Here is a 26,713-nt window from a genome sequence, read left to right as displayed (position 1 = left end):
ACACTAAGCCTGAACAAATTAGTCCTTTGCAATGAAGTGGTAATCAAATCCGTATGATTTTAATCCCAGGAGTGAGCCTTAGAGTGGTTTAAGTACATAGGAGCCCCCAAGAGGATCCTTTACATGCTGGGGTAATGCACTTGATAGGGGAAGAGTGCTGATGGTTTTCATTACCACTCTTCCGTTAAGCAGAATTTTTCTGCCTTTTAGAGACTGAGCAATTTTGCTTAATTGCTTAAATGCTTGGGGGTTGGGAGATTGTACTTAGAGAATCTCTACCCTGGGGACAGCAATTATAATGCCCAGAGTGTCTTCTTCCATCAGCCTCCAGTCTGAAGGAGGAGTTATTTGTGATTCATTCCCAAGGTTTAGTGCCAGATTTCCTTGGGAGTTCCTCAGGACTGACTTTCATCATATTTCTCCTTTAGGCTAATACTCATTTTGCATTCTCCTTCTTAATGTCATTTGTGCAGCATGTTGAGAGGCTTATGCTATTTTATTATGGTGTTTTGTTTTTTACAATCAGTCTGTTTGAATTATTTATATGGAGATCATTATATACAGTGATGTGTTGTTGACATGTTGATATATTTGGTTGCTTTTGTCATGCTATACTATGAATTGCTTTGAGCGTAATATATCCAGAAAAGCAGTATACAAAGGCTGCAGTCAGATGTCACAATAAACAGTGGGAATGAGGATAGGTGAGTCTAGGGCTCACAACCACCACCCACTTCCCTCTTCTATTGCAGCATGACTTTTGATGACAGTTTCAGATAACCATAGCTTAGTATTACATTGAAACCATAAACTATGGTTTATCCTGACAGTAGCTTATTAACTCAGTTTGAAATGGAGTTGTTTCACACTATAGACAAGGTTAGTTGCGGTTTGTTGGATTTGGCCGACACAGCAAGTTGTGGTTAAGCAGGGAGGCAGGGAGGCTTGTGGTTCCCAGTATATTCTTGGACTTGCAGCTGCCATCAGTCCCAGCCATCATGGTCAATGGTCAGCGTTGGTGGGAGTTACAGTCCTGCCACATCTGAAGGGCTACAGTTTGCTGTGATGGATCTAGCGCAGTCCAAATGACTGTGACTTAGTGGCCCCTCCCAAAGGGTTGTCCTTTCCCCTGCTCCAGTATTGAATCCAAGCGGGGAAAAGAGGCTGTCAAATTGTGGTTGGGACCTTCCCGATTTGAGGGGAGATGCTGTCCCCTGCGCACTCAATGAGGGTTTCCCAAAGTATCCTCTTGAATGCTGATGAGCATATGTAACTGCCTTGTGCAGTTGTTATGTACAGTTAACACACAAGGATTTTTTGATTATTATTTTTTAAGAGCTTCTTGCTGCTAGAAATGTCTGGATTTGGCAGATGGTGGGAGTGATACCGGAAACATTTTTGACATCCTGTTGCTTCCTCCTGATTTCCTTTTCTCCTTCTCCCCCTCATATGTCTGCCTGTGTCTGCATTCCCAACTGCCAGCTTTCTTTATTAGAAGATACAGCAGCTGTCTTGGAGTTTGCTCAGGCAAACACACAAAGAGTTTTCTGAAGTTCCACCGAGCCGTTGTCTATCTTGGCTGTCTGCCAAATGGCTCTCCGTTAACTCTGCCAAGCCCCCTTTTATGAGGCATACACTGATGTGAAGTACTGAGCTTTAACTGCCAGAATTCCCTTGTAGGCTCTTAACCACTTAGCTTTCTTGCTTGGCCCCAAATCATGTTTGACACATCATTTAAAGCCTAAGGTGTTCAAAAACAAAAGGCCACGGTGTTGGTGAAAACAGGAGAGCGGCATTTTCTACTTGGCATATGTGGGCAAGGTCACGATGTAGTTAACCACATCCCCCAGCCGCTGCAAAAAGCAGAGCTAATAGCGGCTTCAATAGACAGTTTGGTTTGGGAAGAAATGTGGCAGGTGTAAAATGGAAACTCTGCTCCAATCAAATGGGAAGCCCTAGGCCTTGGTGCTGTAGATTTAGCTGGGAGGAAAGCGCATTAAGAGATTTGATCACTGTGGACTTCCGGTGCAGCGCGACTCTCTCCGCAAGCGGGGATTTTACCGCGAGGTGAATCCCGAGCTATTTTGGATAAAAAGGGGTGCTACAGGGCGCAGTGGCCCCCAATATTAACCTCTGAGGGATACCAGAGGGTCAGGTTCCCAGCGAAGCCAGGAGCAACTCGCACGGCCGTCAGGTAACTCCAAAAGGGGCGAAGAGAACGGCGGAGCGGGCAGCGGGCTAAGGGAAGCCATTTTCTATATCCAAATAGCGAAGCCCCGAGCTTGCAAGAGGAGCGCTACATTCTCAAAATATAAGGACTCCGAGCCCAATTGGACTATAAAGTTGGTATAATTTGGCTAAGGAAGGTATCGGAGATTAAATAAAAAACTGCGGAGTTCAGCTGTCATCTGGAATCAATACGGACGCAGCGCAGCGTGCAGAGCTGGAAAGAGAAAGTGAGTTGCCGCTTGCGGTTACTGTTTCCCTTCTCTCCCAAAGTTTTTTTAAAAAAGTAACTTTCTTGGAAGCTACAAGTGTTACATGCTTGTAGAGTTAAAAAAGGGAGAGCAGATGGTGATGATTTGAACTTTTCTAGACCTCGATAACATCGAAAAGTAAACAGAGGGAAGGAGAGATTTGATACTTTCACTTTCCAAGAGCAAAGAACAAAGGCTTTGGAGACAAAAGACAAAAGGGAACTTCAGACGCCATTGTTAGTTTCTGACTACGCAGCAGCAGAATATTGAGGGGGGCAAAGAGACTGAAAACTTTTTTGCTGACCCCTTTTATTATCAAAAAGGAACTTAGTTAACCTGTCACCTAAGTTATATCATATTGGATTTTCCTCCCCTCTTTTTATTCTCTTTTTTATAAATTGGACTCTTGGAGACGACAAACCACATAAACTCTAGTGGCGGGAAGGAGATATTACACATTGTTTTTCAAGTCTTTTTTTCTTTCTTCCTTTTTTATGAGGAATATTTGAAAGGGTTAAGTGCCTCTGAAGCGCAAATAACTGTGCCTATGCTTTTCATATAACTAAAAACTTTTATCTCCTATTTTGTGTGACAATTTTGATTTATATTTGATGGAAAACTTTAATTATTAATTGGAGCTAACCCCTGGAAATTTTCGAAGCTGGATTAAAATCCACTCCCCTTTGGTACTCCTGTTCTTTCTGGGAGGTCTGGATGTGACTTTTGTTACTTTCCTTTCCTTTTCCTTCAAACGCATAAACACAATCTGGAATTAGCCTAATTGGTGGCAAGAAGATTAAAAGCTCATCAGAGAACTCTGTTTGTAATATAATGGACGTAACCCTTCCCCCCCTTGGTGGAATAGCCTAATTGGTGGCAAGAAGTTTAATTTGGGTTTTGTAGGATTTTTTTCCTTTACTAATTTGTTCACTACTTGTTCACTATTTGTTTACTAATTTGTTCTCTACTTGGTATACCTGGTACATTTAGCTTATTGAAGTTTGGATTGTTAAGGTTGATATCTGATTTAAGGTGTACTAAGTGAGTGAAATATATAAGTGAAAATGTCACATGCAGTAAAGAAGGGAGGAGATGGGGGGACGCCAGCAGAGAGGAAAGGGTCTAAACAAGAAACAGAGTTCAAAGCAGAAATCTTAAAGATGTTTGCGGAAATAAAACAAAGTGAAAAAAATTTAGAATCAAAATTAGAATCTGTGGATAACAAGATTGGAAAAATGGATAAAAAAATTGATGAGACAGTTAATGAACTGAAAGGGCAAATAAAAGAAGTTTCTAAGAGAACACATACATTGGAGGAAGGATTTAAGAAGACGAAACAAGAAATGAAGGAAGTGAAGCGGGAAGAAGAAAGAATTAGAGTGGAGGTGATGGAATTAAACAAATCCCAAGAAGAAATTAAAGATTTGATCGCGATGAATGAACTTAGACAACGGGAAGTTAATTTGAGGTTAAGAGCAGTTCCGGAGATACAGAATGAGAATATTAAAGAAAGATTGGTCTCTGAGTTAGCCCAATGGTTGGAGCTACTAATAGAAGAGGTAGCTAAGACAGTCCAAAATGCCTTCAGAATGAGGGTAAAAACACTTAAAACAAAGAAATTTCCAGGGGATTGTCTAATTACCTTTAAGGATAGAGAGATGAGGAATATGGTCTTACAGAAGAACAGAGAGAAAAGACTGTATATAGATGGAAGCTACATCATCATTTTTAAAGATATACCAATAAGAATATTGAAACGAAGAGACCCATATAAATCATTGGTACAGATTCTGAAGAAGAATAATATTGAATTTAGGTGGGAATTTCCGGAGGGAATCTCCTTTTTCTATAAAACCAAAAAACGAAGATTGACGAGTCCAGAAGAAACAGGGAAATTTCTGAGGAGGTACAAAGAACTTAAAACAGAGGAAGAGGCATTAGAAGAAGTTAAAGGCGCAGGAAGAGGTGCAAGTGCTAAGGATGAATTGGAAGAAGAGAAAGAAGACAAGACGGAAGAGGAAGAGGAGGAAGAACGAGAGGATGAAGAAGAATTGGCGGAATTATAAAAGACTTGAAAGACAAATAAATTTTATTTAATCAAAAATCAAAATGGCACTAAAGTTGTGGAGTTGGAATATTAATGGGATAAATGAGAAAAAAACGGAATAAAATTGAACAAATCTTAAAAAAGAAAAAATTGGACATTATATGTTTACAAGAGACACACGTTGCGAAGAAACACAGGAAAATTTTGATCAATAAGAGATTAGGAAACGAATTCATATCATCAGATAAAGAGAAAAAAAGAGGAGTAGTTTTATACATCCAAAACAAAATTGAAGCGCAGCAAATCTTTAAAGACGAAGAAGGTAGAATTATAGCAGTTAGGATCAAATGGCAAGGCGAAAATTTGATAATAGTCGGGATCTATGCACCTAATGGAAATAAGACTGATTTTTATAAGAAATTGGAAGAAATGTTATTTGAATATATGGATCAGAAAATTATTGTAATGGGAGATATGAATGCGGTGGTTTCATTGGAGATGGATAGGCTCAGAGATGGTATGAGTAAAGAAGGAAAATTACCAAAAACTTTTTTCTCAATGGTTAAAAACTGCAATCTGATAGACATTTGGAGACTTAGACACCCATTGGATAAACAGTTCACTTATTTTTCGGAACCAAATCAGTCGTTGTCAAGAATAGATCAAATATGGGTCTCGAACGACTTGACTCCAAGAATTCTACAAATTGAGATACAACCAAGAGTAATTTCGGACCACAATCCAATAAAAATGGAATTGAAAGGATTTGAGGAAAGAACTTTTAGATGGAGAATTAATGACTATCTTTTAGATGATCAAAAAATTGTTGAAAAAGCACGAAAGAAGTTAATGGATTATTTTGTGGACAATTGCAACAAAGGAACGAAGATGAGCATAGTCTGGGACGCAAGCAAGGCAGTGCTAAGAGGTTTTTTCATCCAACAGAATGCATTGAAGAATAAGAACAGAGAAAAAAGGAAAAAAGAAATCTTAAATCAAATAATGGACAATGAACAAAAACTTATTAAAAAACCAAACAACATAAAAACAAGACAGGAGATTAAGGTTCTACAATCACAGTTTGCAATGATTATAAACAAAGAAATAGAACTGAATATTAAAAGACTAAGACAAAAGAACTTTGAATATGCAAATAAATCTGGCAAGTGGCTTGCGTGGCAAATCAAAAAAAGGAAAGAGCAAAATACGATTAATAAAATCGTGATAAATGGAGAAGAAGTGGACAATCCGAAGGAAATCAGGAAAGGATTCACGGACTATTATAGACAATTATATAAAAACAGAGAAAGAAACAATATGAGGAAAATAGAGCGTTTTTTGAAAGAAAAAAAGGTGCAAAAGATCCCGACAGAAAAGAAAGACCAACTGAACGCCCCAATAGGAGAGGAGGAGATAAAAGAAGTCATAAAGGAATTGAAGAGAGGGAAAGCCCCAGGTCCAGATGGATTTACAGCAGGTTATTATAAAGAAATGAGAGAGGTTTTAATGTCGCCATTGAAAGAAGTTATGAATAATATCTTAAAGGAAAGAGACATCCCAGAGACTTGGAAAGAAGCATATATTACGTTGATTCCCAAACAGGACTCAGACCTATCACAAGTTAAAAATTACAGGCCTATCTCTCTACTTAACGTAGATTATAAAATATTCGCAGGGATTTTAGCGAATAGACTGAAAAAAATACTGCAAGAAATTATCCATAAAGATCAAGTGGGTTTTCTTCCAGGCAGGCAGTTGAAAGATAATATAAGGAATGTAATAAATATTTTGGAATATCTGTCTGCCAGGAATGAAAAACAAGCTATGTTAATGTTCGTCGATGCAGAAAAGGCCTTCGATAATATCGCTTGGGACTTTATGTTGAAAAACTTAGAGTTTATGGATGCGGGAATTGAGTTCTGTAATGGGATAAAGGCAATCTATACAGAGCAGAAAGCAAAGTTAATCATAAATAATGTAACCACAGAAGATATAAAAATAACAAAAGGTACTAGACAGGGATGTCCACTCTCTCCACTACTATTTATAATGGTCCTGGAGGTTTTCCTGAGTTCAATAAGACAAAATAAATTAATAAAAGGGATAACAGTTGGTCAGAATGAATACAAAGTCAAGGCCTTTGCAGATGATCTGGTAATTACAATTGAAGAACCATTAGAAAGCGTGAAAGAGGTTTTGAATGAGATTGAGAAGTTTGGCAATTTGGCAGGGTTTAGACTAAATAAGAAGAAAACAAAAATAATTACAAAAAATATGGATCAAAGTATGATAGAAATAATGCAACAAAGTACAGAGATAGAGGTGACAAAAAAGGTTAAATATTTAGGAATTTGGCTAACCCCTAAAAATATTGATTTATATCAGAATAACTACATACCTGTTTGGAATGGAATAAGGAAAGATCTTGACGTGTGGAGGAGAATGAAATTATCTTTTTGGGGAAGAATTTCCACGATAAAGATGAGTGTTCTCCCGAAGATGTTGTTTTTGTTCCAAACTATCCCCATATTAAAGGGGGTAACAATCTTTAGTGAGTGGCAAAGAGTGCTTTCAAGATATATCTGGCAGGGCAAGAAGCCGAGGATTAAATATAAGTTGTTAACGGATGCAAAGGAGAGAGGCGGCTTTGCCCTGCCGGATCTGAAATTGTATTACGAAGCAGCAGGTCTTTGCTGGTTGAGAGAATGGATAAAATTAGAGAATAGTCAGCTATTAGATTTAGAAGGTTTTGACAACAGATTCGGGTGGCACGCGTACTTATGGTGTGAAAAGAGGAAAATTCATAAAGGTTTTGGGAATCATATATTTAGGGGTTCATTATTGGAAATATGGGACAGGTACAAAAATCTGTTAGAGCCAAAAGTTCCACATTGGTTGTCACCACTAGAGGTAATGACTGTAAAGAAAATAAATATGAGAGGTAATTGGATTACATATGGTGAATTGATAATTAAGGAAGGAGGAAAATGGAAATTAAGGCCATATGAACAAGTTAAAGAACATGTTTATGATTGGTTGCACTATTTTCAAGTTAATGAGATGTTTAAAAAAGATGTCAAAGAAAGGGGCTATGCAGAAAAAGATTCAAGGTTTCAAATAGAGGTGATAAATAATGAGTGCAAAATTTTATCGAAAATGTATAAAATTTTGTTAGAATGGAATTTGAAAGACGAAGAAGTTAAATCAGTGATGATACAATGGGCCAGGGACTTTGGGTATAATATACAGTTTGAAGATTGGGAAAAATTGTGGAATCAGAGCTTAAAATTTACCGCATGTACAGTACTAAAAGAAAATGTAATGAAAATGTTTTACAGATGGTACATCACTCCGGTAAAACTTGCAAAAATGTACAAGACGTGCAATAAGTGTTGGAAGTGCAAAGAAAAAGAAGGCACGTTCTATCACATGTGGTGGGAATGTAGGAAAGTGAAGGGTTTTTGGGAGAGGATTTACAACGAAATGAAAAAGATGTTAAAATATACATTTGTGAAAAAACCAGAGACCTTCCTTTTAGGAATTACAGGAAATGAAATAAGAAGGAAAGACTGTAAACTTTTTCAATATGCGGTCACAGCAGCAAGAACCCTACTGGCCCAGAAATGGAAACAAGAAGAAATTCCGACGTTAGAAGAATGGAGACTGAAGTTGACAGATTATTCAGAATTGGACAGACTAACTGGAAAAATTAGATACTTTAAAGACCAAAAATTTATCGAGGATTGGGGGAAATTTGTTGAATATCTGAAAAGAATATGTGATGTGCAAACAACGCTGGCGGGGTTTCAAGAAGCACCGTAAAAGTTGAGATATATTGTTAAAAAGCAATAGAGGTGGGAGGGAAGACTACTGGCAATATAAATAGAGAAATGCGTATCTGAGATGTAAACACGGATGATTATCAGAGAAGTTGAAGGAAGTCAAAAAAGGAATCAAATGTATGGAAATTTGTACAATTTGTATTATTGTTTTGGAAAATGAATAAAAATATATTTAAAAAAAAAAAGAGATTTGATCACTGTTCTGTAGGCTCCCATTTTTTTGTTGCTTGTGAGTGATGAACTGACACAGAGGATGTTACCATGAGTAAATACAAGAGCTTTCCTTGGAAGAAGGGCCTCTGATGCAGAGGATTGCCTCACTCCCCTTCCTGGCTTGCATTCTTCTCACACATGCACATACCCAGATTGCTTCTAGACTCAGCTGGGACAATAAAGCCACCTTAATAGCTCTTGCCAGCATATAATTCTGAGCAACACTTTGGAGCCAACATTTTGCTTTGCTCTTCACCTGCCAGAGATGTGATGTAGGAGCAAATGCCCTCCCCTTGTGGCGCCGTTGAACTGAGCCTATGGGTTACAGTGGCATAAGGAAATCTGGCTGAGTCTCATCCTTAAGTAACTTTCATCAAGTGAACATGGGAAATGTGAAGTAGGAAGTGGGTCAAGAGTGAGTGCTGTGCCATCCTAAGTTCTGTATCATTTGCATGCCCCCATTAATATCCATAACTGAAAATGGTCTCTTTAGTGCTTCCTTTGGTGGAGATGAGTGTTTCACAAATGTGCAGCACAATCCTTAGCATGTTCACTTTGAAGCATCCCCATTTTGTGAAAGGGGGCTTATTCCTGGGTTCAGGAGGCTTCAACTTTTCAGCTGAGTGTTAACCTCTGAGGCCCTTGATAGACAAAATGAAGAAACCACTGCAAAAATGCCCATTGCCTTCACTTAATGTTAGCTGCTAAAAAGCCATTCCTTGTTCCTCTAGGGAAGCTTTAAGGTTTTTGAAGCTCCATGCAATAGCCAATTTCACTAGGAAATTCACTTGAATCCGTGTTTTTTTCTGTTCCTTAAGACTGCACCCTGAGGCATTGTCTCTTATTATAGATCTTAGTATCTCATCCTATCTTGAGAATGTCCTAAAACTTGTTAAGGGAGAGGTGCTTATTGAAATCCTCACGTGCTATTACCTTCAGCATATCTGTCTGTTGTTATGCTGAGAAATCTTCAAGATGTGTGTACCATTCTTGTCTGTATGCAGAAGGAAGCTGATACAAAGGAGAGGTCCGTTTTTGATATTCCAATCTTCACGGAGGAGTTCCTGAACCACAGTAAAGGTGAGCAGAATGCAAGACATGTGTCCCCATTCCACCCACCCAATAACTGGCAGAGTTGAGCAAAGGGTTGAGCAAACATTGCTCTGTGCAGTGTTTTGTTTTGTGACAACATTATGCACATCTACTCAAGTAAGTCCCCTTGAGTTTATTGGGGCTTTCTCCCATGTTAAGTGCATATAGAATTTCGGCCTTAGTCACTTTGAGGCGGGACAGTTGTGGGACAAAGAGGAGGGATAGAAGTATTTTAATTAAAGAAGCAAATTTTCATGAAGTCTAAAATTGGTTAGCTACCATTCAGCTTCAAGACTGAAAAAAATATAACTTCTTCTATACTAACCCTCTCTTGTGCTCAAGGTGTAGAGTTTGTTCTGATTTTTTGTATGTCCCAGTCCTGTTCAAAAAGAGATCACCCCTTTGTTGTTCCCGTATTAGACTTACTGGTTCTTTTACCAGATCAGCCAGTCTTCGGAGCCCCTTTCACCCCCTTCTTCTCCTCCATGAAAGCAGCTGTGAACTTCTGGTGCTAACCAAAATCTGCAGCGAGAGAGTTTCCCCTTGGATTTTGCAGCAATGCCTGGCTTGGAATGTCATTCCATTTGATGCAGTGGCAGCAGACACTTGTACTAGCAAGATCTGGAGATATTCCCTGGGCAGCCTATCCTTTTAGTTATATCAAGGTGAAAATAATTTTCAGAGAATGGGAAGAATTTTATTAATCAAGCAGATGCTAGGGGCTTTTCTTCTGAAATTGAGTGGCAAAGAGGATTTGAGTTATCTGTGCTCTTTGTCAAAAGAGGTCTCTAAAGTACCTTGGCATATGCCTGTTGGAACAGTGGCTGTGGCTGACTTACTTTGCCATCAAATACGTTCCAGGCCTTGATTTTCTCCCCCTTTCCCTTGCCCCCTTCAGTTTAATCCTTATATACCTGCTTGTTGTTTATTTCGCTTCCCTTATTGGATATTACCAAATATTCTCCATAGCCAACTGTTGGACAAAAGGGCTTGCTTATGATCTCCCCTCCCCTTGTCATCTGTTTCTCCGGTGGGGGGTTGACAGCACGGGAAGCCGAGCTGCGCCAGCTGCGCAAGTCCAACATGGAGTTTGAGGAGAGGAATGCTGCCCTGCAGAAGCACGTGGAGAGCATGCGCACAGCGGTGGAGAAGCTGGAGGTGGATGTGGTGCAGGAGCGCAGCCGCAACACAGTCCTGCAACAGCACCTGGAGACCTTGCGGCAGGCCCTCAGCAGCAGCTTTGCTGGAGTCCCTCTGCCAGGTGAAAACCCTTTCCAGAGCCTGCTCACCTCGGAAGCCTCATTGGGGGGGGGGGGCAGGGAGTTTGTAGCCCTTGGTTTGCTTCAGGGATTGCATGCTATATGTCTGGCTAGGGCGCTTTCGGATGTTCTAAATGTGGAGAGCTGCCCCTGCTCTCGTGTGTATGGTGTGAGCATGTGTGTGAGAGAGGAAGTTTGAAGTTTGAATTAGCTGTGCCATTCTGTTGCCTATGAGTACTTCAGAAGAGAGGCCTTCACTCTATGCCAGCTGAATGGAGGTGCCTGTTGGACCTTGAAGGCCTGTCAACAGTCATAGGAATGCAGCACAGCAGGGGCAGTTGCCTTCATTCAGGCTGGGGGCTGCATATAAAAGGGGGATTTGCCAAAGCACAAAAAGTGAGACGTGACCTTTTTCCTTTTTTATTTTTAAGGACAAATTTGGGGAGGCCTCAGAGACCCACAAAAACCTTTTGGCACTCCAAATATCACATCAAGGGAGCCATGGGAGCAGTCAGTGATCATTTTAAAACTATTTTTTTAAAAAAAATGAAAACATCTGAGAAGTGATAGGTGGGAGGCACAGAAATCTCTTGTGAGGTCCTGATTTGACTTGTTGGCACGGGTTAGTCCCTCCTGTGATACAGTGTGGTGAAGCAGTCCCTTTTGTCCTACTGTTGGCCAAATGCTGTATCCATGCAAGCAAACCACCTTCATCCCATGTGCCTTGCACTGACGGAGCATTTGAGAATTCAAGTCTCGCCTGCAATTTGGCATAAGAGTGAAGCTCCAGTCCCTGCTGTAGCTATTGCAGTTAACACGCTGTTTTCTTTTTCCCTTTCCTCATCTACACCTTGCAGGAAGTGGAGAGATCCCCACAATGGACACCATTGATTCATACATGAATCGGCTGCACAACATCATCCTGTCAAACCCGCAGGATAATGAGAATCTTATAGCCACTGTCCGAGAAGTTGTAAACCGCCTTGAACGCTAGTGCCTGGGTGAGCCGCTGCCTTGCCAGGACTCTTTGCTCTTCCTTCAGTCTTAAGTGAAATGCCGCTGGCTTCTGAAATGGCTGGCTTCCAAGTTAGATTTCAGATCCCATAGACTGTATTTGGTGAAATCAAACTCCAATAGTATTTAGTTGTCCAGCACAAATGCCACATTCACCACAATCACTGTTTCTGATATTCTGATATCTTACATTTTTCACAGTTACACTTCCATATAGAAGGGCATATTTAATAGGGTTGCTAAAGAGACAAATCAAGTCTCCCCACCATGGTATATTTCCTGTTAGCAGTGTTTATCAACTCTTGTATGCAGCTGTACTTGAAGAAAAGAAGCAGAAGCACTAGCTTGACCTTTTTGTTTTAAACCTGCAAGGCTAAGTTCCTGAGCCATTATTCTGAATTGCCAGCATGAAACCAAATGGCATTTTGATTCAGTGGATTCTGAGCGGAGGTCCATCTGTGCCATGGGAAGCCAGAGGTCCTCAACCTTTCTGGTCCTGACCTTTTGTGATAATTGCGTAGTGCAGTTAATTGCGTGATTCCCGTTTCAGCTTAGCTTAAGTAAAAAGGCCATTGCCCTTCCCTCAAGCAGCCAGATGGAACAGACGAGCATTCCAAGTCATGTCTGCTCCCTGCAGGATTTAGAAGCAGCACTTTTGCCGCTGTTTTATGAAAGGGAACAGCTTGCGGACACAAGTCTGGGATTTTTCTGCGGTTCATCAGCCTTCTTGTTTTAACAGGGCATTTTCTGTTAGGATGCCTGTAAGCTGGAAAGGAGAGGCTTGGGGAATTGACAGGTGGGAGGCTGTTTGTCTGCGACAGAATGTGGCAGTCAGTGAAGAGGTCTCCCTTTAGGCAGATATTGGAAGGGCACCTCAGGCCCAGAACCAGATGTTTCCCATTCAACACACCTTGCAGCAGAGCCTGACTCGAAGCTTCAGATGTTAAGACAGTTAGCTGTATGCAGTTGTCTCTGCTGTTGTGAGTGACCCTAGGAGACTTATCAACATTATTTGTGGCATCAAAATGGAAATGTGTTCTGCTTCTGGAAAAAATTGCATTCAAATTTGAATCATTTGAAGCAACAGCCACAAAAAACCAACTACCACGCTTCTCCTCTTTCCTCACTGTTCTGGTTAAGAAGGCATGTTCTCATGTTCTCGCTCCCTAAAAACAACATAGATAAGGCAATTAAAATGTTAATGTCAGACTGAGTTAGTTATACAAATATGAACACTTAACTGCTGTTGATGTTCCAACCACGGTTTGTAATTAGACATTCACTTGGCAAAATATTCATCGAACACGAGGAGGCTTTGAAGGCAAAGGATAGGAACTGTCAGGGTGGGGCCACCACTGAAAAGCAATAAGTCCACGTAGCTTTTAATGCTCTTGCTGTGTGTCAGGTTGCATTAACTAGAAAAACTTTTTCCCTGTCAAATGTAGTTTTGGCACGGCTTTTAACCTGCAGGTAAGAAAAACCCCTAAGTGCAAGTAGATAAATAGGTACCGTTTTATAGCAGGAAGGTAACGGCGTTTCCATGCGCTGCGCTGGTGCTGGCTCGCCAGAGCAGCTTCGTCACGCTGGCCACGTGACCCGGAAGTGTCTTCGGACAGCGCTGGCTCCCGGCCTCTTAAGCGAGATGAGCATGCAACCCCAGAGTCGGTCACGACTGGCTCGTACAGGCAGGGGTACCTTTACCTTTACCTTTAAGAAAAACGCAGAAATGCTGGGAACAAAATCAGTTATCACCTAATGATTCCTGGTGTATGAGATCAGAGACCATTGCCAAAACTCTGACATCTCTGGCAAAAGATGCTCCACCCGTTTTTGTTAGGCTAACTGAAAACACTGTAACTTTAGATGGGAAAGGCTGTTAAGGAGCTTATAGATCACTTGAAAGTAATGGGGTCCTTGTTTCGCATCTCAGTGGGACCTGGTCACTTGGATACTATTTCACTCCTGCTTTCCCTTACAGCACTCACCTCAAACTGTCACCCTAATGTTTTGATTCATATTATAAACACCAGAAATCGTTTTAAGTTTAACAGAACTGATCTTAATGTCACTTCAAAATGTGTATATTCTACAGAGGTACAAAAAATTAATTCACTACCGGGGCTAGTAACATTGGATTTCTTTTATACACACTTCAATTTTAAGTTACATCATGTCTGTGCAGTTGAAACTGCTGCTTTTTGCTTCTTCTTGCTTCTTTTGATGATGGGAGCTGCATATTGACAATTTTATCTATGGTGTTGTGTTTTCGAATTTTAAATGTGTATTTTATCACATCTGCATCTGTAGAGTTTTGGGGTGGGTACTTACCCTAAGCTGTTTCAGCCAACACTTCACAATGTGTTTAAATAGAAGTTCTACATCTTCAAGGATGGTTTAACAGGATGTTGTGACTTTGAATAAACCTCTTCCATACAGTTTTCGTATCCAACTTGTCTTGAGTTGATGATGGCAGGGCAATTGAGCCTGGCAACCATGTTGGGCATTCCCATTGAAATCCTTTCCTCTTGGGCATAGCCCCAGTATGCAAATTCCTGATCAAGTTGTCTTTAGGGAAGCTGGGGGGGGGGGGGAACTGAGTATGACAGTGGCTAATTGCAGCAACGCGGCTCATGCCCATTTTTCTAAATCTTCTCATCGTCGTCCCCTTTGTTTTATTTGCAGTTTCTTAGGCCCTGGATGTTTTTCTTAAAGGGATGAAACAAATGTGAGGAACGAGGGACATGCTGGGAATAAGCCGAAGACACTGGTTCTTGCTTACTGGACGAGCATCTTCTGTGAGGACCCAGGAGCAGCCCAAGAGAAGATGACATCTCCTCTATCCAACTTCCGGAGCAAGCTTGCACTGCTGTGTGCCATTTCCTGTTATTTATCACCTGGCTGTGGGCACACTCTGGACTAGAAGATGCCATGGTGATGCTTCCTTCTCTGTCAGGTCAAAGTTGTCTGTCTTTGGTAATACAAAGCTCTGGAATTTCTGTTGCCCAGGCTCTGACAGAGTCTCTCTCTCCCCCCAGCGCAGTCCCACCCTGTTTCCCTGCACCTCTGTTGCATGCACTGTGTGCTCTGCTGGCCATCAAAGCCTCTCTTCCATTTGGTGAAAATGTCTGCAGACGTCTGTTAATTGCTAAAAAACAACCCTCTGTGATAATTCAGTAAAAAAAGAAAAGAAAAAGGACCATCAGCTTTCTTTTTTCTCCCGGCATTGTAAGTTCAAAACCTTCATGTTGGACTGAAACCTTCTTTGTAGTTTGTTACCTAGTTGTTACATGGTAGTCTTGTGATTCAAATATCTCTTCTGAGCAACAGGAAATGGGCCTGAAGGAGAAATCACATGCCCTTCCCCTTCTGGTAATGTGTGGCCATCCCAAAGAAATAAACTATGTAAACAGGTCTCTTGCTATGGATTTTTACAGAGATCTAGCAAAAACAAAGTAAATAAAATGGGGATCTGGAGGCTACCATAAAGCAGGCATGGATAACCTCCGACCCACAGACTAAATTAGTCTTAGTAGGGCTCATAATTTGCCCTGCAGAGGCATTTTCTCTGCCATACACCTGACATCCTACACTGTCGAGAGTGGGGCAGCTAAAGACATGACTGCGAAGGAGCATTGGGGAGCCCTGAAGTGCACTTCTGAGTGTTCTTTGGCAGGGCTGATAGCGAGCTCCACTGGGATCTGCTGCACTCAGGAGTTCCTGCTCAGTAATCCAGCTGATCCCTGCCAAAAGCAGGGCTTGAAGCTGGTGCCACTCAGCTGATCAGCGCTGACTGCAAGCCCTACTTTGGGGCAGGGATCTTCCTTTGTAGCAAACCCCTAGTTGCCCCTTTGAAGAGCTGCAGTACATGCTTCAGCCAGTGGTAGAGGCCAGAGTGAATTATGTGGGTCACCCTAACCTAGAATCTCACTGTGTTCCATTGAGTCTGCACACATGAGACTGCGTCTCCGCTCCTCCACATGCAGCTGCTGGGTGACCTTGGGCTAGTAACACTTCTTTGAAGTCTCTCAGCCCCACTCACCTCACAGAGTGTTTGTTGTGGGGGAGGAAGGGAAAGGAGAATGTTAGCTGCTTTGAGACTCCTTCGGGTAGTGATAAAGCGGGATATGAGATCCAAACTCTTCTTCTACATTTATGTCTCTACAAATGTGAAATGCTGCAGAATCAATCAAGCAAGAACATGAGTATGTTTGGCCCAGATTCTAACACCTTGTGTGAAACCAGTGTAGACCACCCATGAAATAAGTTTCACCTGAGTTTGCTGTCCTATTACCTTATTTACAGATAATCCTGTGAGCTGCTGAATTTCTGGATAGATCACATTTGGAGGAACGAGCTTAAGGACATTGGTGTGTCGCTAGCCAGGGATTCATTACAAAGACATGTATTGTGGATGCAAGGTCCTACAGTACTTTCAGCCAATAGATGAGGAAAAACAGTGATTGCAGGGCTGACAAATGAATCCTTTTCTTCCTCAAATGTGACCCCCCCCCCAATTTAATGCCTTCTATTGGTTTCTGCAAACACTGGTGTAACATCACAAAAGTGTACTGTTGGCATATGTTTAACTCTGATAAAATACTGCCTTTTGAATGTTTATCTGAGTTTCGTGTAAACCTGGTACCTCCTGACATCAATCTGATCTTGTGGCTTCAGCAGAAGGGCTGCTACAATGCTATTGATAGCAACTGTACAGTCTGAGTTGGTACCCCTTGTTCACACAGCAGCTGTATTTTCTTGCACCGACGGTGTGCAAAGAGTGCAGGAACAGTGGCAGCCCCTCCCAGAGAGTCCCTAGCAACTGTGCAGCTACACACAGATTGCAACACAATGCAGGACAATTCTCCTGGCAGCAATGTGTGGAAAACTCCCATTGACAGGAAGCAACAACAGCAGCAGGGTTAGCAACACTTGACCCTTTCCTTCCTCTCTCCTCTAGAGATAATAGCAAGGAAGGAAGGCCTTGGTCTTGTATGAGGGAGCTGGCAGGCAGAATAAAAGTCCTGTTTCTAAGAGGTGTGTCCAAGTTTTCCATTGGGTAATAAAACCTTTCAAATTGTACTTTGAGCACAATTGGCATCTGTGAGCATTTGAATAGAGATAACTTTTGCGATGGGAATGTCCTGGCAGAAGTGGACCAGTAAAACAGGATCATATTAAAAGAGCAAAGGTCAAAACAAGTAATTGCTGCCCAGATGCAACAGTACAGTAGGAAGGTTTGCTGCAGTGGAAAATTGCAGAGGAAGGTTTGAGGGATACTGCTGCTGACACTTTCAGCCCTATGGTTTAGTAGAGGGGGACAACAACAACAACAAATTTATTATTTATACCCTGCCCATCTGGCTGGGTTTCCCTAGCCACTCTGGGCAGTTTTCAACAGAACATTAAAAACAGAATACAACTTCAAACATAAAAACTTCTCTAAACAGGGCTGCCTTCAGGTGTCTTCTAAAAGTCTGGTAGTTTGTTCTTCCCTTTGACATCTGGTGGGAGGACGTTCCACAGGGTGGGTGCCACTAAAGAGAAGGCCCTCTGCCTGCTTCCCTGTAACCTCACTTCTCACAGTGAGGGAACCGCCAAAAAGCCCTTGGAGTTGGACCTCAGTTTCTGGGCTGAACGATGGGGGTGGAGATGCTCCTTCAGGTTTCCTGGGCCAAGGCCATTTAGAGCTTTAAAGGTCAGCACCAACACTTTGAATTGTGCTTGGAAACGTACTGGGAGCCAATGTAGGTCTTTCAAGACAGGTGCTATATGGTCTTGGCGCCCACTCCCAGTCATCAGTTTAGCTGCCACGTTCTGGATTAGTTGCAGTTTTCAGGTCACCTTCAAAGGTAGCCCCACATAGAGCTCATTGCAGTAGTCCAAGCAGGAGATAACCAGAGCATACAACTCTCTGGCGAGACATTTTGCGGGCAGGTAGGGTCTCAGCCGGCGTACCAGATGGAGCTGGGAGACAGCTGCCCTGACCTGCGCCTCCATGGACAGCTGTGAGTCCAAAATGACTCCCAGGCTGCGCACCTGGTCCTTCAGGTTACCCCATTCAGGACCAGGGAGTCCTCCACACCTGCCCACCCCCTGTCCCCCAAAAACAGTACTTCTGTCTTCTCAGGACTCAACCTCAATCTGTTAGCTGCCACCCATCCTCCAACCGCCTCCAGACACTGCAGACACAGGACCTTCACTGGTTCTGATTTAAAAGAGAGGTAGAGCTGGGTATCATCCGCATACTGATGAACACCCAGCCCAAACCCAATCACAGTATATGACCAGCACGATGTCTTGCAAAGTCACAACTAGGAACTGGTGGATTGTTATTTCAAGTCTGTGTCACTTTTACATATATTCACTCATTAGTCTGTTCCATTCCATTAATCTGCAGGATTAGTTTTTTTTTAATTGATTCAATTTTTCTGATCCACCAATTAGTCAGATTAGGTCAAATCATTAGAATTCATAAGGATCAAATCTCAACTGCCTAGGGACAGTGCCACATCTTGTTATTGGCTCTGGTGCAGGGGGGCTTTTTGGGATCCTGGTCCCTTTACTCAGAGAATAGCTGATCTATGAAATTTTAAAAGGTGGTTAGACAAGCTTGTGGAGGATAGGTCTATCCATATCTACTAATCATTACGGCTATGCGCTGGATCCAGGATCAGGCCTGCCAGTTGCTGAGCACCAAGAGCAGCAGAGGGCTGCTGCTGCTGTCAGATCCTGCTGGCAAGCTGCTTCTGAGGGAAAGGAGGCTGGACTAGATAAGTCTTTGCTCTTCAAGTTTCCTGCAGAAGTTTTTTTTTTTGTAATTTAATTTCTAAGATCTGTTTGAAAGTGAGTCAATGTGCTCTTCTAACATTTGCTTCTTTAAATCTGCTTAATGCTAAATCTGTTCTGATTTAGATTTCAACTGTGTTTTAATGAGTGAATTTTTACTAGTGTTGCCTTCTGTTCTTGAAAGATTCCGTCAAGTTCACATTCATCACCAGTGCTTATTCCTAGATGCTACAAATTGGTAATACGCTCATTTCCTTGACCGTGTTTTGAATAGCGTGTTGCCAGTTTGAGAGTTCAATGTGCTTTTGTGGTTTGTTTTTTTAAATGGCAAGATTGAATTTTCAGTTGCAATATGAAGTATTAATTCATTGGTGGTGGTGGTGGTGGGGGGGTTGTTAGAGGCAAGGCAGGGGAGAAAAATCTTGTGAGTGTCATTGTGGTCAAGGACCAGAGCCTCAGATGATCTTCTGGGGGGAACCTGAAACCATCAGATTGCAACTTTGGGGATAGACCCATTCCTGGGTTCCCATCAGCCAAACTAGGGATGGACAGAACAGCCTGCTTCTGGTTCATGTCAATTTCTCATGTTCATCTGTTTTTTTAAACTTCAGAGATTAATGCTTCGGAGCCATCCACCGCTTGTCTTGGTGTACCACTGGCTCCCTGTGCCAGCATTTGAGCAAGGAAAGTTGGCTGCAGCCCTTCAATTGAAGGCTGTGGGGTTATATGAAGTCGCCTTGTGGTGCTAACCCTTTTGTTTGGTCCACATTTTAAGCAGACTGGCTTAACTTTGCACCTTCTAGAACAGCGGTAGGCAACCTAAGGCCCGTGGGCCGGGTGCAGCCCAATCACCTTCTCAATCCGCCCTGCGGACGGTCCGCGAATCAGCGTGTTTTTACTTGAGTAGAATGTGTCCTTTTGTTTAAAATGCATCTCTGGCTTATTTGTGGGGCATAGGAATTCATTCATTCCCCCCACCCCCCCAAAAAAATAGTCCGGCCCACCACATGGTCTGAGGGACGGTGGACTGGCCACAGGTGAAAAGGTTGCTGACCCCTGTTCTAGAATCACACGTGGGTCAGAATGTAATTACTCTTCAGGCTTTGCACTTCTCTGAATCTTACAAGAGTAATTACGTTCTGACTTGTGTGATTCCAGGACAAGGGAGGCAGTAGCTCTGAGGCAGCCTCTCTGCCCCAGAGGCAGGGGTCTGGTTTCCAGTTCAGCCAGAGTTGCTAGCCTTGCTTCCATCATGCTGGCATTGTCATAGCGAGGAAAAGCAAAGGGGCCAAAGTATCTCTGCAAGTTCTCTCCCTCCCTCTCTACTCGGCAGCTGCTGTAGTGGTTTTCTCCTTAAAAATCATTTAGGAATCAATGCTTACGCAAGGTCACAGCCCCTTCCTCTTCTGCAGGCAGTTTCCCTTCTGTAACTTATGTGGGATTGGGGTGGGGGATACCTTTGAGTTTAGCTGCATCCTCTAGACCACGGGTGTCAAACACAAGGCCCGTGGGCCAAATCTGGCCCGCCAGACCTCGTCATGTGGCCCGTGTAGCCGCCGCCGGCCGCCAGCATTCACCTTTTATTCTCGCTTCTTCTTTTTTTTTGACACAAGAAAGCCGCCTCTTCAGCGCATGCGCGGCAGCCTACAAGCCAGAGAACGTCTGCCCTCTAGCGGCGCCGGCCGTTCTACACAGGAAACCTCCACTTTACATGCATTCAGGAAACCTCCACTTGTTTTTATATTGAGCGCATGTTGAGTCCTATAGATACAACCGGCCCTTTGAGGGTGACCAAACTGCTGATGCGGCCCACGATGAATTTGAGTTTGACACCCCTGCTCTAGACCCTGGAACGAGCACATCCAAGCTCAGTGGGAGCCTCAGTAAAGGCTTATATCTCCCCCCACTCCAGATCTACTCTCTCTTAGCAAAAGGTAGGCAATCCATCCTTCCCTTCCTCTTTGTGGACATTTTTATCCCCTTATAAATGCCTTTGGATTTCTGGACTGGATGCCTTTGTGATTTGCAAAAGACACTTGGAAGCGTCCATTTCACAAGGGAGCTTCCTCTGTTGGGATTTCCCTCACTGGAATCCCCCAACCAAGGTGGTTACTAACAACTAGAAACATGGTAGCTGCATTGCAGGGGGTGGGCCAGATGACCCTTGGGAGACCCTTCCTACCCCTAAAGTTCTCTGATTCATCCTCTAGACCCTGGAACGAACGCATCCAAGCTGATGAATGTTGTATTATTTTATTGTTGTTAGCCGCCCTGAGCCCCGCTTCGGCTGGGGAGGGCGGGATATAAATAATTTTTTTTATTATTATTATTCTATGTAGTGTAGCAATAAAAGTTGCCATTTAGTAAAAGGAGCAAGCCTAACCATAGAACCTTTGCTAGCTGCGCCACTGTGGCAAAGGGACTGCCCCAGGCCCCTCCCTGCCCCACCTTCTGCGACTGAGGACTGTGCAGCTGGTGCTCAGATTTTAATGCGAGTGTGTAGATGTCAATGGTCAGCCCTGCCCAGACCTTATAGCTGAAGTCTCCTCAGATGGGTCTTCACAGTGCCAGTAACCCTGAGGGTGTTGGACCCAGACATTCCTGCCTCAAGACCCGAGGTCCTGGCACGTGGTGCTGCATGGGGCAGTGAGCTGAATCACTCATTCTTAGATGTGCGTGAACATGGGTCTTTGTGAGGACTAGGGCAGAATGAGGGAGAGTGATATGCTCCTAAATGCCTGGAAGCGCTTACATCTGTGCTAACAGAGGCAGAGTTAGGGGAGTATAGCTGGGTCCCTCGTATTGGGTGCTGAGCTTTAGGGGCGCTGCAACTCTGCTTTGGAATGCAGCACGAGAAGCGTTGCACTGGACGCCCCTGGAATTTGAGACACCCAGGTCCACCCCTGGGGTTAATGCAATCGCCCATATGCTTTGGGGGTTAATATCTCAGGCAGCAAGAGTTTGAAAATGCCACAGAAAAATCTGTGTAATCTCTCTCTGTTTCTCCCCACCCCCAAATCTAGCTCTGCCAGAATTTTCTCTCCTCTCTTTTTAAAGTGGAAAGCCAGACGTTTGTACTTAATATGGGCCATAATCTTTCCAAGGCAAACAAAAACGGGAGTATTTGAAATGAAAGGTCTTTCAATGTTCCAAACAGGCATTCTATCTGTTGGTGGGAGTTGGGTTCACTCAGAATGGAGCTCACTTAAGAGGGTGGCCTTTAGGGTCGTTTCAGTGTTTATTCACTGTGTGAGGCCTACGATTCGTCGTGTGAGGGCTAAGGGAGCCAGTGATGGCGTTGTGGAAGGAAAACTACAGTTCAAACGCCACTGAGATCTTTCTTACCACTTCAAATACAAAGCGTGTCATGGTGGTTGTTCAGACACGGTCCTGGCCTGAAGTATTGTGCATCATTTTATTGTTTTATTTTGTTATATATTAAATTTGTCTACTGCCCTTCATCCACAGATCTCACAATCACACACACACACACTTCAGTTGTGATTTGGCTGCTACCCCGTCACATGGTTATTTTGGATCTTAAATTAGGGCTGTGTGCATGCAAGGGGCCTCTCATTTTGTGACACAACATCAGTTGCTTGCCTTGAAAGTCCCTACTCCCCACCCCGCTTCAGTCATTGGGATAACCAGTTAGATTACTGTAATGCACTCTGTGCAGAGAATGCTAGGATTGTAGAGTTGGAAGGGACCACAGGGGTCAGCCAGTCCAACCCCCTGCAATGCAGGGATCTTTTGCCCAACGTTGGGCAGTCTGGACATTTTAAAGCAGTTCAAAATTCGGCAGTCAGGCAGCCCAATACTGCATCTGGCCACCTAAGCTAGCATCAGTTATTTAATAAAATTTATATACCCAATGAGGGACGCGGGTGGCGCTGTGGGTTAAACCACAGAGCCTAGGATTTGCCGATCAGAAGGTCGGCGGTTCGAATCCCCGCGACGGGGTGAGCTCCCGTTGCTCGGGCCCTGCTCCTGCCAACCTAGCAGTTCAAAAGCACATCAAAGTGCAAGCAGATACATAGGTACCGCTCTGGCGGGAAGGTAAACGGCGTTTCCGTGCGCTGCTCTGGTTCACCAGAAGCGGCTTAGTCATGCTGGCCACATGACCCGGAAGCTGTACGCCGGCTCCCTCGGCCAGTAAAGCGAGATGAGCGCCGCAACCCCAGAGTCGGTCATGACTGGACCTAACGGTCAGGGGTCCCTTTACCTATATACCCCATGATCATTAGAAAACCTCAAAATGGTTTACAAAGAGAATAAAGCAATTGTCAGTCAAAGCAACTCTTTAAAAAACATTCAAAAGATAAAATAAACAATTACCTTAAAATATATACCAACAGTCTTTGTATCTTGGTAGGCTCACCTAAACTAGAATGTTTGTAGCAGGCACTGGAAGGAATACAGTGAAGATGCCTGCCAATGTCTGAATGTGCTTCAGTCTGAATTCTGTGGAATTCACCTTTTAATGCTGGCATTTCACACTTGAGCTGCATGCTTATTTTTATGGTTGTAAGTTGTTTTAAAATGCTGTTAATATTGTTTTTGCAGATTGACAGAAGAGCATGTTTGCTATCAGCCGGCCCTTGAGTTGCACACTCTGGTGGGAACGATGCAGCTCTCTTGTTTCCCCCCTGCTAGAATGTCCCCAGGAAGGATGAGGCATGATCACACCCTGTTGCTCTTTTTGGAACCCCATTTCCAAGAGGTGTTGCAACAGCAGCAGCTGTGCCTAGTACCACTCCAAGCATCTATAACCTGCATAAGGGAAAAAGGGAGGGGGAGAATTAAAATGTAGCTTTTGGATCACCACCTTGAATGCAAATAATTTGTGCTGAATTTTAAAACACACATGTGCAAATGGAACGGTATATATCCCACCACTCTTAGGAAATCCATCCCATTGAACTCTGCAAGAGCAGCATTCTTGGCATAGTAATGCACTAGCTGTTAAGTGGCCCTCCAAAGTTTTCCATTTGGCCCTCTGGATTCTCCCCAGGCCATCCCCATCCCTGGTCCTGTACTGTACCATCCTTGACTATTTGTGTGTGGCAAAAATGTGTCCTTGAACTCTGATAATTAGTGAAGGCTCTTAAGGCTTGAGTTTCAGGAATTGCCTTCCAGGTCCCCGCCCCCACTTTTCTCGATGCGATTCCACCGCTTTGCTGGCTCTGCTGATCCAGCCACAGGAAGTTCGCGGTGCTCCTGTGTGACACATGAAATCTCTGCTGCTTTTTCCTCCCCAGAGTGCATCCAGAGTGCAAATGCAGTCAGCAGGGGGACATTGCCTTGGAAGGCGGGGGGGGGGGGGAGAGAATCTGACGGCTTTGCTGGGCCCTCCAGTCTGCTTTTGCAAGAGCAGGGGAAGAAGAAGCCTGCTTGTTCAGCACAAAATGCGACCCACATGCTCAGAGACACAGCCAGACACTCATTTATCCATTGTTCTGGGCCAGGTGTGTTTGCCTAGATAGGATCAGTGGTACGGAGCAGGAGGGAAGGTTGTGTCCACCACCAGAGGCCATGGGACCAACTCCCAGGGGCCAAGGACCTGCCCCCCTCCCAAGTTGAAGAGCACGACCATTTAAATGGTGTGTGTGCGCACCATGTCTTGGGATCGATTACGCAGGATGGGGCTTGCTTATATTACCATCATTTTATTTGTTGGCGCTCCTGTCAAGGATGGATCTGCTATAAAACTAATGAAGCTTAAGCTCCAGGGCTCCTAATCCCAGAAGGACCCCAAAAGTGACTTTAGTTCACATTGCTTTTTTAAAAAAAAATCGGTCTAGTAGGCCCAATATGAGTTGCGTTACTCAGATGGATTGATTTTTCAAAAACCTCAAAGTTTGAAAGTCAGCAGCAGAGATGTTCCAAAGAGAAACGACCCCACTGAAGAAGAAAACCATGGTTACCCAGACCATGGGTTGCGAAGGGGCTCCCATGGCAGCTCAGGCTTCAGGGCCCCAAAATGTAGGTCCACCACTGCCTATCCCTGAGCGCTTGGACTCTGCAACACTCTGTAAAACAGTCATAGAATCATAGAATCATAGAGTTGGAAGAGACCACAAGGGCCATCGAGTCCAACCCCCTGCCAAGCAGGAAACACCATCAGAGCACTCCTGACATATGGTTGTCAAGCCTCTGCTTAAAGACCTCCAAAGAAGGAGACTCCACCACACTCCTTGGCAGCAAATTCCACTGTCAAACAGCTCTTACTGTCAGGAAGTTCTTCCTAATGTTTAGGTGGAATCTTCTTTCTTGTAGTTTGGATCCATTGCTCCGTGTCCGCTTCTCTGGAGCAGCAGAAAACAACCTTTCTCCCTCCTCTATGTGACATCCTTTTATATATTTGAACATGGCTATCATATCACCCCTTAACCTCCTCTTCTCCAGGCTAAACATGCCCAGCTCCCTTAGCCGTTCCTCATAAGGCATCGTTTCCAGGCCTTTGACCATTTTGGTTGCCCTCCTCTGGACACGTTCCAGTTTGTCAGGGTCCTTCTTGAACTGTGGTGCCCAGAACTGGACACAGTACTCCAGGTGAGGTCTGACCAGAGCAGAATACAGTGGCACTATTACTTCCCTTGATCTAGATGCTATACTCCTATTGATGCAGCCCAGAATTGCATTGGCTTTTTTAGCTGCCGTGTCACACTGTTGGCTCATGTCAAGTTTGTGGTCAACCAAGACTCCTAGATCCTTTTCACATGTAGTGCTCTCAAGCCAGGTGTCACCCATCTTGTATTTGTGCCTCTCATTTTTTTTGCCCAAGTGCAATACTTTACATTTCTCCCTGTTAAAATTCATCTTGTTTGTTTTGGCCCAGTTCTCTAATCTGTCAAGGTCGTTTTGAAGTGTGATCCTGTCCTCTGGGGTGTTAGCCACCCCTCCCAGTTTGGTGTCATCTGCAAATTTGATCAGGATGCCCTTGAGTCCATCATCCAAGTCGTTGATAAAGATGTTGAATAAGACCAGGCCCAAGACAGAACCCTGTGGCACCCCACTAGTCACTCTTCTCCAGGATGAAGAGGAACCATTGATGAGCACCCTTTGGGTTCGGTCAGTCAGCCAGTTACAAATCCACTGAGTGGTAGCATAGTCAAGACCGCATTTTACCAGCTTTGTTACAAGAATATCATGGGGCACCTTGTCTTGGCCAACCTGTCGCCCTCTGGTCCCATCAGCCCCACCAGCTGTAGTCTAAAGCATGTGGCAGATGCCCCAGTGGGCCAAGACTGCTGCGGGAGAAACAAAAGAGCAGCCTTGCGGACTGCTTGCTTCCACAGTCAGTGGGGTCAGTGTTCTGCATGGTTGTGTTACTTGGAAACAGACGGTGCTGGAGACGGGCGGCTTGCGTGTGCAGCTGCTGAGACTGTTGGGTCGGGAGGGAGGCAGGGAGACTGACAGGAGGTGGCACCAGAGCAATGCCAGGCAGAGGCAACCAAGCTCACATCCAAACCTTACGTTTTCAAGCAGCATTGTCCCTATTTAACCACCATGGCTTCCCCCCAAACATCCTGGGAACTGTATTTTGCATTATTTCTGTGACCTTGCTAATGAAAGAGACCGTCATCTGCTCCTGCAGGGCTCTGCTTATCTTGTGCTGTGTTTTATTTTGGCTGATCTCTTTCTCTCGCTCTCTGCCCCCACCTCCAAACAAAGGGTGTCTTGGCAAGCAGCAGAAAATATTTTGAGCTGGAGGCAGCCCACAAAGTTCCTTTTTCTTTCTTTGCTGATGGACTGGAAGAGTTTCCAGAGGAAGCTTTGTTTACTCCATGTGTGTATATATCTGGGCTGAGTCCTGTACATTCCACACATTCCAAGAGTGCTTTTTTTTAGGAGGGGGGGGAGAAATGTAGCAAATGCAAAGGCGAGCTTTGTGCTGTGTGCCCGATGATCCAAAGGATTTCACAACAATGTGGCAAATGCATATTTCCAGATGTCTGGAATTGAGAGAGCTGGTCCCAG

General features: G+C 43.7%; 1 protein-coding gene across 8 annotated transcripts in view; it reads left to right on the top strand.

Annotated features, from left to right (window-relative positions):
- Positions 1-15,355, top strand: part of HMG20A (high mobility group 20A) — a 66,408-nt gene extending 51,053 nt beyond the window's left edge. For all 8 annotated transcript variants that reach the window (XM_053402669.1, XM_053402672.1, XM_053402668.1 and 5 more), the window contains 4 exons: positions 9,584-9,659; positions 10,717-10,932; positions 11,788-11,931; positions 14,627-15,355. In XM_053402669.1, coding sequence (XP_053258644.1) covers positions 9,584-9,659; positions 10,717-10,932; positions 11,788-11,924 — 429 coding nt within the window. In that variant the 3' untranslated portion in view covers positions 11,925-11,931; positions 14,627-15,355. The remainder of the gene's footprint in view (positions 1-9,583; positions 9,660-10,716; positions 10,933-11,787; positions 11,932-14,626) is intronic.
- Positions 15,356-26,713: the final 11,358 nt, after the last annotated feature.

This window comes from Podarcis raffonei, chromosome 9 (genome assembly GCF_027172205.1).
Source record: "Podarcis raffonei isolate rPodRaf1 chromosome 9, rPodRaf1.pri, whole genome shotgun sequence".
NCBI lineage: Eukaryota > Metazoa > Chordata > Lepidosauria > Squamata > Lacertidae > Podarcis > Podarcis raffonei.
Note: the sequence above shows the minus strand (reverse complement) of the source record. Positions and strands in the feature narration are given on the sequence as shown.